The 14,543-nt window shown below is 30.7% G+C and overlaps 1 protein-coding gene across 1 annotated transcript in view; it reads left to right on the top strand.

Annotated features, from left to right (window-relative positions):
• Nucleotides 1–13,318, top strand: part of LOC121388894 (translin-associated factor X-interacting protein 1-like) — a 20,499-nt gene extending 7,181 nt beyond the window's left edge. Inside the window, exons 4-6 of the mRNA XM_041520429.1 lie at nucleotides 2,099–2,233; nucleotides 3,247–3,316; nucleotides 12,977–13,318. Of these exons, the coding sequence (XP_041376363.1) occupies nucleotides 2,099–2,233; nucleotides 3,247–3,316; nucleotides 12,977–13,239 (468 nt within the window). The 3' untranslated portion in view covers nucleotides 13,240–13,318. The remainder of the gene's footprint in view (nucleotides 1–2,098; nucleotides 2,234–3,246; nucleotides 3,317–12,976) is intronic.
• Nucleotides 13,319–14,543: the final 1,225 nt, after the last annotated feature.

The following is a 14,543-nucleotide window of genomic DNA, read 5'->3' on the forward strand; positions in this document are numbered from 1 at the left end:
GATATGATACTGATGTTTTCAGACATTATTTGCTTATTTACTTGCGTTTTTCAAAGTTTTATCTATTAGAAGTTATTCTTTTACTGACGTTTTTAAAACTGTTAATTACTGGTTGTGCTGTTATATATATATATATATATATATGACGTTTTAGTCATCTTAACTTAATTCACAACTTTGTTGTTGTTTACTTATTAAACTCAAAAGCCTATTATTTCTGAACTATATTTTATTGTATCAAAACATTGCATTCTTTGGGCAAGAGTCAAAACTGGCGTGGAAAAACAACTTCACCACCAACTGAAAATCGGGTATTGCTATGAAGTTAAGATGATAAAATATAATTCTAAAATATTACAAAACCATAAAATAAAGTTAATTAGATAGTTTATACATGAAAAACAGACAGTATAGCAATTTGCATAACATATTCTTACCTTTAAGTGGTGTTGGCTGTGTATCCTGTATTCACGAAGAACGGTCGCAACATCGAAGCTACATGTGGAAGACAGTTACTTGTGATAACGGTGTGCGTAAACAATGACAAAAAACCCGCCAAATTTACGTAGATTTAACGTTCCGCCAATGCTGCTGACTGAGTAAACCGGCAAAGTAGTGCTGAATAGTTTGCTCTTGGTATTAATAACTTTCTTTTGGTGTACAGTCGCTACATAAAAAATTGGAAACTATAGTTTCTCAATCAACTTTAAACATTCACAAACTCTTGAATGTTTTGAAATTAGGGTACTGCATAACAAACATTTAGATTTGATCATTCCAAGCAAGCATGAACAAATCATATAACTGATCACGTGATGTTGGTGCATTTTTCAACATCTTTTATTTATAGAAGTTGTGTGGAAACCAAATGTTGCGACTGTAACATTATTTTGTAAGGTTTCTAATTTAATAAATACTTGTCACAAATCAATCATACAACGATGTAACTGTAGTGTAACACAATACTAACTAATTTAAGTTTAAATGTCTTTAATAAAATGTCTTTGATAGATGCTGTAGCGAAGTAAAAACAGGACCTATCTTCTTGTCACAAATTGTTCGTGCTATAATTGGCTCATTTCTAGATTACGTGTCATCATTCAAAACAATAACGCAACACACAACACTAATATTATATATTTTATTTCTTTCATATAAACAAATAATAAAAATGGTATAAGTTTGTCCATTTCTTTGAATACAAACATTTTATTCAGTCTCAAAGTCGGAAATCTTTACCTGACCCCAATTTCTGAGAACAACCCATATATACAATATATATATATATATATATATATATATATGTATGTATGTATGTATGTATGTATGTATGTATGTATGTATGTATGTATATATATATATATATATATATATATATATATATATATATATATATATATATATATATTTAGTATATATATATATATTTATCTTAGTGGTTGTTCTCTTACTGATGTTATTCAGACTCCCCTCTACTGGTTGTTGTTCTCTTACTGATGTTTTTCAGACTTCCCTCTACTGGTTGTTCTCTCACTGATGTTTTTCAGACTTCTCTCTACTGGTTGTTGTTCTCTGAATGATGTTTTTCAGACTTCTCTCTACTGGCTGTTGTTCTCTTACTGATGTTTCTCAGACTTCTCTCAACTGGTTGTTGTTCTCTCACTGATCTTTTTCAGACTCTCCTCTACTGGTTGTTGGTATTTTACTGATGTTTTTCAGGCTCCAACTCTACAGATTTTTGTCTGTAGTCTGTCCATCATTCTATAAAAAATGTTTTGTAAATAATTTCAGTTTGGTTTGATGTAAGAAGAAAAGTAAAAGGTTTTTGGGAAGAAAAAAAACACAAAAAAACAAAAGAACAAAATACTATTAAATTTTTGTGTTCAATTTCCAAATCAATCTGCTCAGAAATAAATAACTTGTAATAAATTTCATAGTATGAAAAAAATGGCGTTTCCTGTGGGACGGACTGTAGTTGTAGTTGTTCCCTTTCTGATGTTTTTCAGACTCAATTCCAAGTGACAGTTCCCTTTCAGATGTCAGTCCCATTGTTATTGGCCTCAAACATAATTATTTCTTGTCTTTGTTATTACACCAGATTTATCGTCAGGTGTTTGAAATTTTGACTGAATACTTCCCAGCCTACAATTTTGTGCTGACCTCCATTAAAAACGAATATGACATGGTGTTAAATCTGCAACGACTGGAGATAAGTAAACTAATACCATTACAGGTAAGTTAAACCTACCCGAATGTTGCTAGTTTACTAAACACACCTCGTGCTACACATATCGGATATTCGTATTTATTTGTTAAGTTTATTTATTTATTTATCTATTATTTTATTCAAAAAATATCGGGCAAGACTATTTATGCAATAGGCGAACTTGTTGGGTCTCTTTCAACATTAAAGAACAGGGGGTAAAGTGCAGTAATAAACTCTGGATTGTATACTAGTATAAACAGATTTTATGGCTATACTATCACGTTTTTGTTTTGTTTTTTTCGTCTTGAAACGAATTTTATATAACATTTTATATTGAAATTAGTTTCCGGCATACATTGTAATTCACCCGAATCATTTCATAAAGTTTATTTATTTATTATTTTATATTATATTATATTATTTTATTTTAATATCGGATATTCGTGTTTATTTATTAATTTTATTTATTAATCAAATTAATCAAATCAAATTAATCAAATTAATTATTTAATTAATTAATTAACATATTTTATTCGTTGTTGGTTTTGTTCGAACAATTATTTGTAAGATAAATGGTATCTAACAGCCTCTCATGTATAATATTCAGTTTTACTCTCTTTTTTTTAAAAATTATTAGAAACTTGTTATCGTTGTAGACTGAATTCAGTAAATCATAAAATGGCGAATGTAGAATAAAATCATGAGTGTTTGGTTTTGAGGAAGGCTGGAAGCACGAACTGTTTACGCCTTGTGGCAGCACATTGCCATTTCAATCACGTTAAGTTGTCCATATTATATTAATATTACAGATAAAATATATGGCACCATAAATATTTGAATACAATGCCATATGTTTTCTTGTGTACTATCCATGTTGAGTAAAAGCATATATATATATATATATATATATATATATATATATATATATATATATATATATATATATATATATATATATATATATATATATATATATATATATATGTATATATTTAAAAGTTATCTAAATTGATCTTAACTGTCAGTTTGTTGGTTTATAGCATGAGCTGGTGTTGTTGTCGGAACACTACGAAGAAGAAACTATCGATCAAGAACAAAGCGAAAATGAAGGTAAAATGTAGATTTGTAACGGGGTATTGGGCGTGAAATAATTTTTATACATGTAGACCTATTGCAGAAAAATGAGTATATACCAAGCAACACAAAATGCGATTTCCAAAGTAATAACATAATGTGCTTTATAATAACTCTAGCTCAAGTGTAATACAAAACGGGTTTCTGTTTGAATCGATTACATTAGAAAGAGGGTATAGGCAAAGGTGATCCTCTGTTCCCGTATATATTTATTTTATGTGCCGAAATCCTTGGCATCATTGTTAGAAATTCACCTAATATTAAAGGTATTACCATTAATGGAGAAGAATATTGAATATCACAGTATGCAGACGATACAAGTTTTATTGTCAATGGTAGTCTAGAGACCCTACACAGTACATTGACAATTTTAGATTATTATGAACAAGTATCAGGGCTAAAAATAAATTATATCAAATCAAAGGCTATATGGATAGGAAATAAAAAATATTCAAAGGAGGTCTTTCATCATACCAAATGGAAACTTGAATGGGGTGCAGAACACTTTACTTTACTTGGAATTACATTTTCAGTGAATTTAGATAAAATTATTGAACTAAACTACGATTAAAAAATCATGGAAATACAAAAGTTAATAAAAATATGGTCTACTAGAAAACTAACCGTATTAGGAAGAAGAACAGTTTTAAAATCTTTAATAATTTTCCCAAACTAACCCATTTATTTATAGCATTACGTAACCCAGGAGAAACATTGCTAAAACAACTAAACACATTATTTTTTAAATTTATCTGGAATGATGGTTGTGAGAAACTGAAGCGTAGTTTAATAACCCAAAATTATAAAAACGGAGGTATTAAAATGATAAATATACATAATTTTATAATAGCTTTAAAAAGTACTTGGATTAGACGAATGTTTAGTAGTAATCCAAAGTGGTTTACTCTTTTCAAATCTATTAAAGCCGCACACCCTAGTTCTATCCAGCGAAAATAAATTATAATTTGGTTAATCTACAAACCTGTAACACACTTAGATCACGTTTTTATCAAATGGAGTGAAAAAGCAGGTTTTATATCGATAAATACCATGGAAATCCCCATGTCCCAATTGCTTGAAATAATTTTGAAAGTTAGTATTCTGATGTCACCGGTAGATGTCGCTCGAAGCACAACAATGCCTACGTCACGACAAATTTCACAGAGTGCGCACAGACTTGGGGTGCGTTCTTTTCACCTCTCCTGGACATGTTCCAACTGTTCTGTCCTGGTTGTATCCCCTCTCCAGATATCGTAAGACTTAGCAAAATTATTGGTTTTAAGGGTTTGTACGTTCAAGGGTTTGTAACGTTTTGTATTGAGACACTTACTTGTCTGAACTTTATTGTTACTGAAAATGTTCACGAACTGTGAAGAAAAATCTCACAAATGAACAACAAGCAAACGACAACAAATCGGATGTTGATTGCGCGAACCGTGCACGAAAAAACAAACCGAACCAAAAATGATAACGGTCACGTGGTATACCAACGTCTGTGACGTTTACACAGGAAGATTCGCTCTAAAAATAGATTGGACCTCGCTTGCTTAACGTTTTTTTCTCGAGTGCACGCCTGTTGTTAAGAAATACAAAAAATGCATTTCGTGGTTTTACAAACATCAGGATTACTAGGATTACCAAAAAGCACTCCAGGTGAATGGAAATGTGTATTCTAAATAATACAATCTAAGTAAAGTGCAATTTTATTTGTGAAAAAATGGGTTTAATAGCGAAAAACAACGCCGTAATGGTTAACAACTAGCCGTAACCATGGCGTGTCCCTTTAAGCACTTATCCACAACTGACTTGATTATATACGGCGACCATTTCATAGTGAAAAAACAAAAGGAAATATTAAATGTATTCTGGAGAGATACCCTACACAGTTGGCTACAAATACAACAAAAACAAAATCCGCAAAGTATAGATGACCTTTGTATGCAAACTATGTATAGATAAAAAAACCTTTTTTCTATTATAAATACATCGAAAATGGTATTATTTTTATAAGTGATCTATTAAATGAATTAGGAGATTTTATGGTGTATGAAGAATTCATACAAAAATATCATATAATTACAAAGTTTTTATAATATGCTCCATTAATAAATGCTGTTAAATATTTTATATATAACCCACACGATCTAACCGGCGACACTTTTATTATGTTAAACCATCCAATTTTCCCTTTTAAGCTAAACATTTTGTTAAAAGATAAACGTGGCTGCAAATATATGTACAGTATACTAAACACCAAAACAGTAACAAATAAAGTATGCCAATGAAGGGTTTGTATGTGATCTACAGAAATGGGAAATGTATTATGTTATACCTTTTCATAACGTAAAAGATAAGACTTTATCCTGGTTTCAATATAAAATTTTACATAGCATCCTGGCAACTAATACATTTTTACACATGATCTATTATGTAGATTATAATATTTGCAACTTTTGTAATAATTATCCAGAAACCTTGCATCATCTATTTTTCAAATGTTATAAGGTTCATAATATATGGAAAAATGTAAATGCATGGATACTATCTAAAAGAGGAATTGAAATTAATTTCAGCAAAGATATTGTTTTATTTGGTATGATTAATAACAGAAACAGTTATTTTGTAAATTGGTTAACAATTAACGTCAAATATTATATTTATAGTATGAAAGTACAGGAATTTTTTTTACATTCTAACAGCGTAAAAGTCATATTACAAACAAAATTGGATATAGAAAAATATATTCTTTTTAAAAATTGTAACTATGAATTATTTATTGAACAATGGACTCCCTGGCTTGACCTTTTTAATTAAAGTATTTGTAATAAATATCAATGACTGATTTTTTAAATATAAACACAGCTTGCTTGGAAATACAGACACAGTACAAATTATATTCCTTTTATATCTTTTATCTATATATATATAAACGCAGCTTGCTTGGAAATACAGACACAGTACAAATTAGATTCCTTTTATATCTTTTATCTATATATATATAAACGCAGCTTGCTTGGAAATACAGATACAGTACAAATTAGATTCCTTTTATATCTTTTATCTATATATATATAAACGCAGCTTGCTTGGAAATACAGATACAGTACAAATTATATTCCTTTTATATCTTTTATCTATATATATATAAAACACAGCTTGCTTGGAAATACAGATACAGTACACATTATATTCCTTTTATATCTTTTATCTATATATATATATATAAACACAGCTTGCTTGGAAATACAGATACAGTACAGATACAGTACACATTATATTCCTTTTATATCTTTTATCTATATATATATATATAAACACAGCTTGCTTGGAAATACAGATACAGTACACATTATATTCCTTTTATATCTTTTATCTATATATATATAAACACAGCTTGCTTGGAAATACAGATACAGTACAAATTAGATTCCTTTTATATCTTTTATCTATATATATATAAACACAGCTTGCTTGGAAATACAGACACAGTACAAATTATATTCCTTTTATATCTTTTATCTATATATATATAAACACAGCTTGCTTGGAAATACAGATACAGTACAAATTAGATTCCTTTTATATCTTTTATCTATATATATATAAACGCAGCTTGCTTGGAAATACAGACACAGTACAAATTAGATTCCTTTTATATCTTTTATCTATATATATATAAACACAGCTTGCTTGGATATATATATATATACACAGCTTGCTTGGAAATACAGATACAGTACAAATTATATTCCTTTTATATCTTTTATCTATATATATATAAACGCAGCTTGCTTGGAAATACAGATACAGTACAAATTAGATTCCTTTTATATCTTTTATCTATATATATATATAAACACAGCTTGCTTGGAAATACAGATACAGTACACATTAGATTCCTTTTATATCTTTTATCTATATATATATATAAACACAGCTTGCTTGGAAATACAGAGACAGTACACATTAGATTCCTTTTATATCTTTTATCTATATATATATAAACGCAGCTTGCTTGGAAATACAGAGACAGTACACATTAGATTCCTTTTATATCTTTTATCTATATATATATAAACACAGCTTGCTTGGAAATACAGATACAGTACAATTAGATTCCTTTTATATCTTTTATCTATATATATATAAAACACAGCTTGCTTGGAAATACAGATACAGTACACATTAGATTCCTTTTATATCTTTTATCTATATATATATAAACACAGCTTGCTTGGAAATACAGACACAGTACAAATTAGATTCCTTTTATATCTTTTATCTATATATATATATAAACGCAGCTTGCTTGGAAATACAGATACAGTACACATTATATTCCTTTTATATCTTTTATCTATATATATATAAACACAGCTTGCTTGGAAATACAGATACAGTACAAATTAGATTCCTTTTATATCTTTTATCTATATATATATAAACACAGCTTGCTTGGAAATACAGATACAGTACAAATTATATTCCTTTTATATCTTTTATCTATATATATATAAACACAGCTTGCTTGGAAATACAGATACAGTACAAATTATATTCCTTTTATATCTTTTATCTATATATATATATATAAACACAGCTTGCTTGGAAATACAGATACAGTACAAATTATATTCCTTTTATATCTTTTATCTATATATATATAAACACAGCTTGCTTGGAAATACAGATACAGTACAAATTAGATTCCTTTTATATCTTTTATCTATATATATATAAACACAGCTTGCTTGGAAATACAGACACAGTACAAATTAGATTCCTTTTATATCTTTTATCTATATATATATAAACACAGCTTGCTTGGAAATACAGATACAGTACAAATTATATTCCTTTTATATCTTTTATCTATATATATATAAACACAGCTTGCTTGGAAATACAGATACAGTACAAATTAGATTCCTTTTATATCTTTTATCTATATATATATAAACACAGCTTGCTTGGAAATACAGATACAGTACAAATTAGATTCCTTTTATATCTTTTATCTATATATATATAAACGCAGCTTGCTTGGAAATACAGACACAGTACAAATTAGATTCCTTTTATATCTTTTATCTATATATATATAAACACAGCTTGCTTGGAAATACAGACACAGTACAAATTAGATTCCTTTTATATCTTTTATCTATATATATATAAACACAGCTTGCTTGGAAATACAGATACAGTACAAATTAGATTCCTTTTATATCTTTTATCTATATATATATAAACGCAGCTTGCTTGGAAATACAGATACAGTACACATTAGATTCCTTTTATATCTTTTATCTATATATATATAAACACAGCTTGCTTGGAAATACAGATACAGTACACATTAGATTCCTTTTATATCTTTTATCTATATATATATAAACACAGCTTGCTTGGAAATACAGATACAGTACAAATTAGATTCCTTTTATATCTTTTATCTATATATATATAAACACAGCTTGCTTGGAAATACAGATACAGTACACATTATATTCCTTTTATATCTTTTATCTATATATATATATAACACAGCTTGCTTGGAAATACAGACACAGTACACATTATATTCCTTTTATATCTTTTATCTATATATATATAAACACAGCTTGCTTGGAAATACAGATACAGTACACATTAGATTCCTTTTATATCTTTTATCTATATATATATAAACACAGCTTGCTTGGAAATACAGACACAGTACAAATTAGATTCCTTTTATATCTTTTATCTATATATATATAAACACAGCTTGCTTGGAAATACAGATACAGTACAAATTATATTCCTTTTATATCTTTTATCTATATATATATAAACACAGCTTGCTTGGAAATACAGACACAGTACAAATTAGATTCCTTTTATATCTTTTATCTATATATATATAAACGCAGCTTGCTTGGAAATACAGATACAGTACAAATTAGATTCCTTTTATATCTTTTATCTATATATATATAAACACAGCTTGCTTGGAAATACAGATACAGTACAAATTAGATTCCTTTTATATCTTTTATCTATATATATATAAACACAGCTTGCTTGGAAATACAGACACAGTACAAATTAGATTCCTTTTATATCTTTTATCTATATATATATATAAACACAGCTTGCTTGGAAATACAGATACAGTACACATTAGATTCCTTTTATATCTTTTATCTATATATATATAAACACAGCTTGCTTGGAAATACAGATACAGTACAAATTAGATTCCTTTTATATCTTTTATCTATATATATATAAACACAGCTTGCTTGGAAATACAGACACAGTACAAATTAGATTCCTTTTATATCTTTTATCTATATATATATAAACACAGCTTGCTTGGAAATACAGATACAGTACAAATTAGATTCCTTTTATATCTTTTATCTATATATATATATAAACGCAGCTTGCTTGGAAATACAGATACAGTACAAATTAGATTCCTTTTATATCTTTTATCTATATATATATAAACACAGCTTGCTTGGAAATACAGATACAGTACAAATTAGATTCCTTTTATATCTTTTATCTATATATATATAAACGCAGCTTGCTTGGAAATACAGATACAGTACAAATTAGATTCCTTTTATATCTTTTATCTATATATATATAAACGCAGCTTGCTTGGAAATACAGATACAGTACAAATTAGATTCCTTTTATATCTTTTATCTATATATATATATATAAACACAGCTTGCTTGGAAATACAGACACAGTACAAATTAGATTCCTTTTATATCTTTTATCTATATATATATAAACGCAGCTTGCTTGGAAATACAGATACAGTACAAATTAGATTCCTTTTATATCTTTTATCTATATATATATAAACACAGCTTGCTTGGAAATACAGATACAGTACACATTAGATTCCTTTTATATCTTTTATCTATATATATATAAACGCAGCTTGCTTGGAAATACAGACACAGTACAAATTAGATTCCTTTTATATCTTTTATCTATATATATATAAACGCAGCTTGCTTGGAAATACAGACACAGTACAAATTAGATTCCTTTTATATCTTTTATCTATATATATATAAACGCAGCTTGCTTGGAAATACAGACACAGTACAAATTAGATTCCTTTTATATCTTTTATCTATATATATATAAACGCAGCTTGCTTGGAAATACAGACACAGTACAAATTAGATTCCTTTTATATCTTTTATCTATATATATATAAACGCAGCTTGCTTGGAAATACAGACACAGTACAAATTAGATTCCTTTTATATCTTTTATCTATATATATATATAAACACAGCTTGCTTGGAAATACAGACACAGTACAAATTAGATTCCTTTTATATCTTTTATCTATATATATATAAACGCAGCTTGCTTGGAAATACAGACACAGTACAAATTAGATTCCTTTTATATCTTTTATCTATATATATATAAACGCAGCTTGCTTGGAAATACAGAGACAGTACACATTAGATTCCTTTTATATCTTTTATCTATATATATATAAACGCAGCTTGCTTGGAAATACAGACACAGTACAAATTAGATTCCTTTTATATCTTTTATCTATATATATATAAACGCAGCTTGCTTGGAAATACAGATACAGTACAAATTAGATTCCTTTTATATCTTTTATCTATATATATATATAAACGCAGCTTGCTTGGAAATACAGACACAGTACAAATTAGATTCCTTTTATATCTTTTATCTATATATATATAAACGCAGCTTGCTTGGAAATACAGACACAGTACAAATTAGATTCCTTTTATATCTTTTATCTATATATATATAAACGCAGCTTGCTTGGAAATACAGAGACAGTACACATTAGATTCCTTTTATATCTTTTATCTATATATATATATATAAACACAGCTTGCTTGGAAATACAGATACAGTACAAATTAGATTCCTTTTATATCTTTTATCTATATATATATAAACACATCTTGCTTGGAAATACAGATACAGTACACATTATGTTCCTTTCATCTAGATTCTTCCATTCCTCTTTCCTTTTCCTTTTAATCCTTACTCCTTTTGCTTTCTTTCCTTCTCCCCCCCCCCCCCCCCCCCCCCCCCCCCCTAATTTCCATGTTGAACTCAGAGCATTTAACTTGCCATATTATAGATATTCAACAGTAATTTGTATTATGTTAATAATATATATTAACTTGACAAGATATTATTATTACTATTTCCATATAATGTATATGTGATGACATTTTGACATTGTAAGGTCATGATCTCAAGGCACCCCAACCTTGGCATGGCCATATTGCTCTGGGGACAATAAAAAGACACTAAAAAACCAACAAAAAACCACCAAAACCACCATAATTCGATGTTTAATTTCCAAACCCAGACTACCAACTGTCAACAGAAAGTTGGCCAAGTCGACGGTTGCGTTGTAATTCCCCCAACTCCTGACGGGTGCGCTCATATTAACAACTAATATAAAGATAAGCTAAAGATAAGCTAAATAGCCCCCTAACTTGACCCTAAATGACCCCAAAATTACCCCTGCTATAAACGGTATCTACCCTCATCATAAGCAGTACCCTGTACAAACCTCAATAAGCATGGGTACCCATTTCTAACGAAAAATGCCCCAAAATGTGGACGTAACCTTTTCCTAAACATTGTTAAATTATGTATCTGCCCCTGAAATTTCAATAAAAAAACATCCCTACTAGATGCGTATTGGATATATCTATTAAATATTATTATTAAGCGCCACACACCCCCCCCAAAAAAAAAAACCCAACAGCCCCCCCCACCCCCCCCCCCCCCAAAAAAAAAAACCCCCAAACAAAACAAATAAAACAAACAACAACAACAACAAAAACAAAAAAATCCCAATATTTTTGTAGAGTTTAATCTCTCCTATAACTGAAATTTGGTGTCTGCCCCTTGGACTGTTGTTTTTGGGTAGGAGCAGATCGTTAAAAAATAACTGCCGTATTATTAAAAGTATGCACATTCCCAATTAACGTACAGGTTTAGACAAATAAGAGTTGTAGATTTGAAATCAATGATCAAACCTTCCTGACTCTCCGACATAGACAAGTCGACCTGGCATCCTTTTTAAATTGGTTATACGACGAGAATCAAGTTGTAAGAGCGCTCACATTAGCAACTGTACGTTTGTAGAACGTCGTGACCGTAGAAAATTGGCCAACTTTCTGCTGGCAGTTGGTAGTCTGACGCTAACATTAAGCCGTGATTGTCCCACTTTGTGATTTCAACAGATAACAGTTAATGCCATGTATGTATCATTTGAATGGGGATTATATACAGGCGATTTGCATTTGCTTGCATTTCCTGTGTCCCATATACACACTTACATACAGACCCGTGAACCTCCCCCCAACCCCATTCTTTTTAATGACTTTTATTTTCGTTTTATTATTATTTATTAATTTAAAAAAAGTTTTAAAAATTCATCATCCACAACAAATAGCACTAAATTGCCCTGAACATGCGTCTTTGAGCATATTTATTTTTAAATAATTAGGAAAGCTTGCACCCCCCTCCCCGACCACCACCACACACACAATACAGATCTCACTTCTTTGGCTTTTAACAAACTTAAATTGCCCCTTCTAGAAATCACCAGACTGAAAGAAGACATCCGAAAGCGGCGTGAACAGATCGAGAAGGTAAAGCAGGAGAAGATCGAGCTACAGAGGGAGGTAGAGCGCTTACAGGGCTTGCTGGGACAAGAGTATGAAAAGTGCCGAGACGAGACGGATGCACGGAAACTGCTCGCTCAGGAAATCGCCCAAGTCCGCTACCAGCCCGAAGATTTGCCGGTACACTACAAAAAAGTGTTCATGGGCGCTCGTAGCAGCACGTTTGGACTGATGTGAACTGCCTCCGAAATTAATTCTTAATACAGAGTTCTGCGACGAACTGGACGTAAATAAATGTTTGGGTATCTTAAGTCTATATGGTCTGTGTTTGTTTTTTGTTAGTTTACTTTTCCGTTATTTAACTCACATTAAAAAAAGAGAAAATATCTTGGTAATTTTCATTTCGTTTTAGTACAAGGGAAAAGCATGAATGGAATACACCCTAGAACAACATCACAGTGCGAAATCACGTGATTACATTGTGTACGCAGCAGCGTATTCGTTCAGTAAACATACAGCATGTGAATACACTAAGAATACGATGATACGTCACCTTGTAAACTTGTTTGTATGAAGATGCCGTGAATACACAGAGGCGTAAATTCAAATATCCGTTCTCTCTCTAAGTATGCAGGAATACTGTTCGGTATTTCAAAGTATTCTTGTCTTTGTTCACACATAAACGGTCTTCTGTATTATTTTTGTCTTTGTTTTCGTTTTTACGATATCCTTTTGAGAACTACAACATGATACTTGTACGTATGCACGCACGCACGCACGCACGCACGCACGCACGCACGCACGCACACACACACACACACACTGTAATATGTTACATTAAAAAAACACCCACCTAAAACCCCAACTTTAAAGCCTCTCTACACAGTTCAGAGAAAGAAATGTTTTATTTAACGACGCACTCAACACATTTTATTTACGGTTATATGGCGTCAGACATATGGTTAAGGACCACACAGATTTTGAAAGGAAACCCGCTGTCGCCACTACATGGGCTACTCTTCCGATTAGCAGCAAGGGATCTTTTATTTGCGCTTCCCACAGGCAGGATAGCACAAACCATGGCCTTTGTTGAACCAGTTATGGATCACTGGTCGGTGCAAGAGGTTTACACCTACCCATTGAGCCTTGCGGAGCACTCACTCAGGGTTTGGAGTCGGTATCTGGATTAAAAATCCCATGCCTCGACTGGGATCCGAACCCAGTACCTACCAGCCTGTAGACCGATGGCCTGCCACGACACCACCGAGGCCGGTCTCTCTACACAGTTCACTTCCAGGTGAGAGTTCATTCTAGCTCGAGTAACCTCTAGCCCTCCCCTTATTGATGTGTTGTAGGGGATGGCTAGAGAAGACTGTGTGTAAATGTTCAGTCTTCACAGTTCGGGGCTTCCGATAGATGTTGATTGTAATGTTTTTCATAGTATGTCTTAAGGTTTCAGATGTACAGATATTGTAGGTACAGTGGCGGGTCCAGTGTCAAATCAAGCAGGGGTATCAACGAGGCTGGAAATCTAACGAGTG

Source organism: Gigantopelta aegis, chromosome 14 (genome assembly GCF_016097555.1).
Source record: "Gigantopelta aegis isolate Gae_Host chromosome 14, Gae_host_genome, whole genome shotgun sequence".
NCBI classification, from domain to species: domain Eukaryota; kingdom Metazoa; phylum Mollusca; class Gastropoda; order Neomphalida; family Peltospiridae; genus Gigantopelta; species Gigantopelta aegis.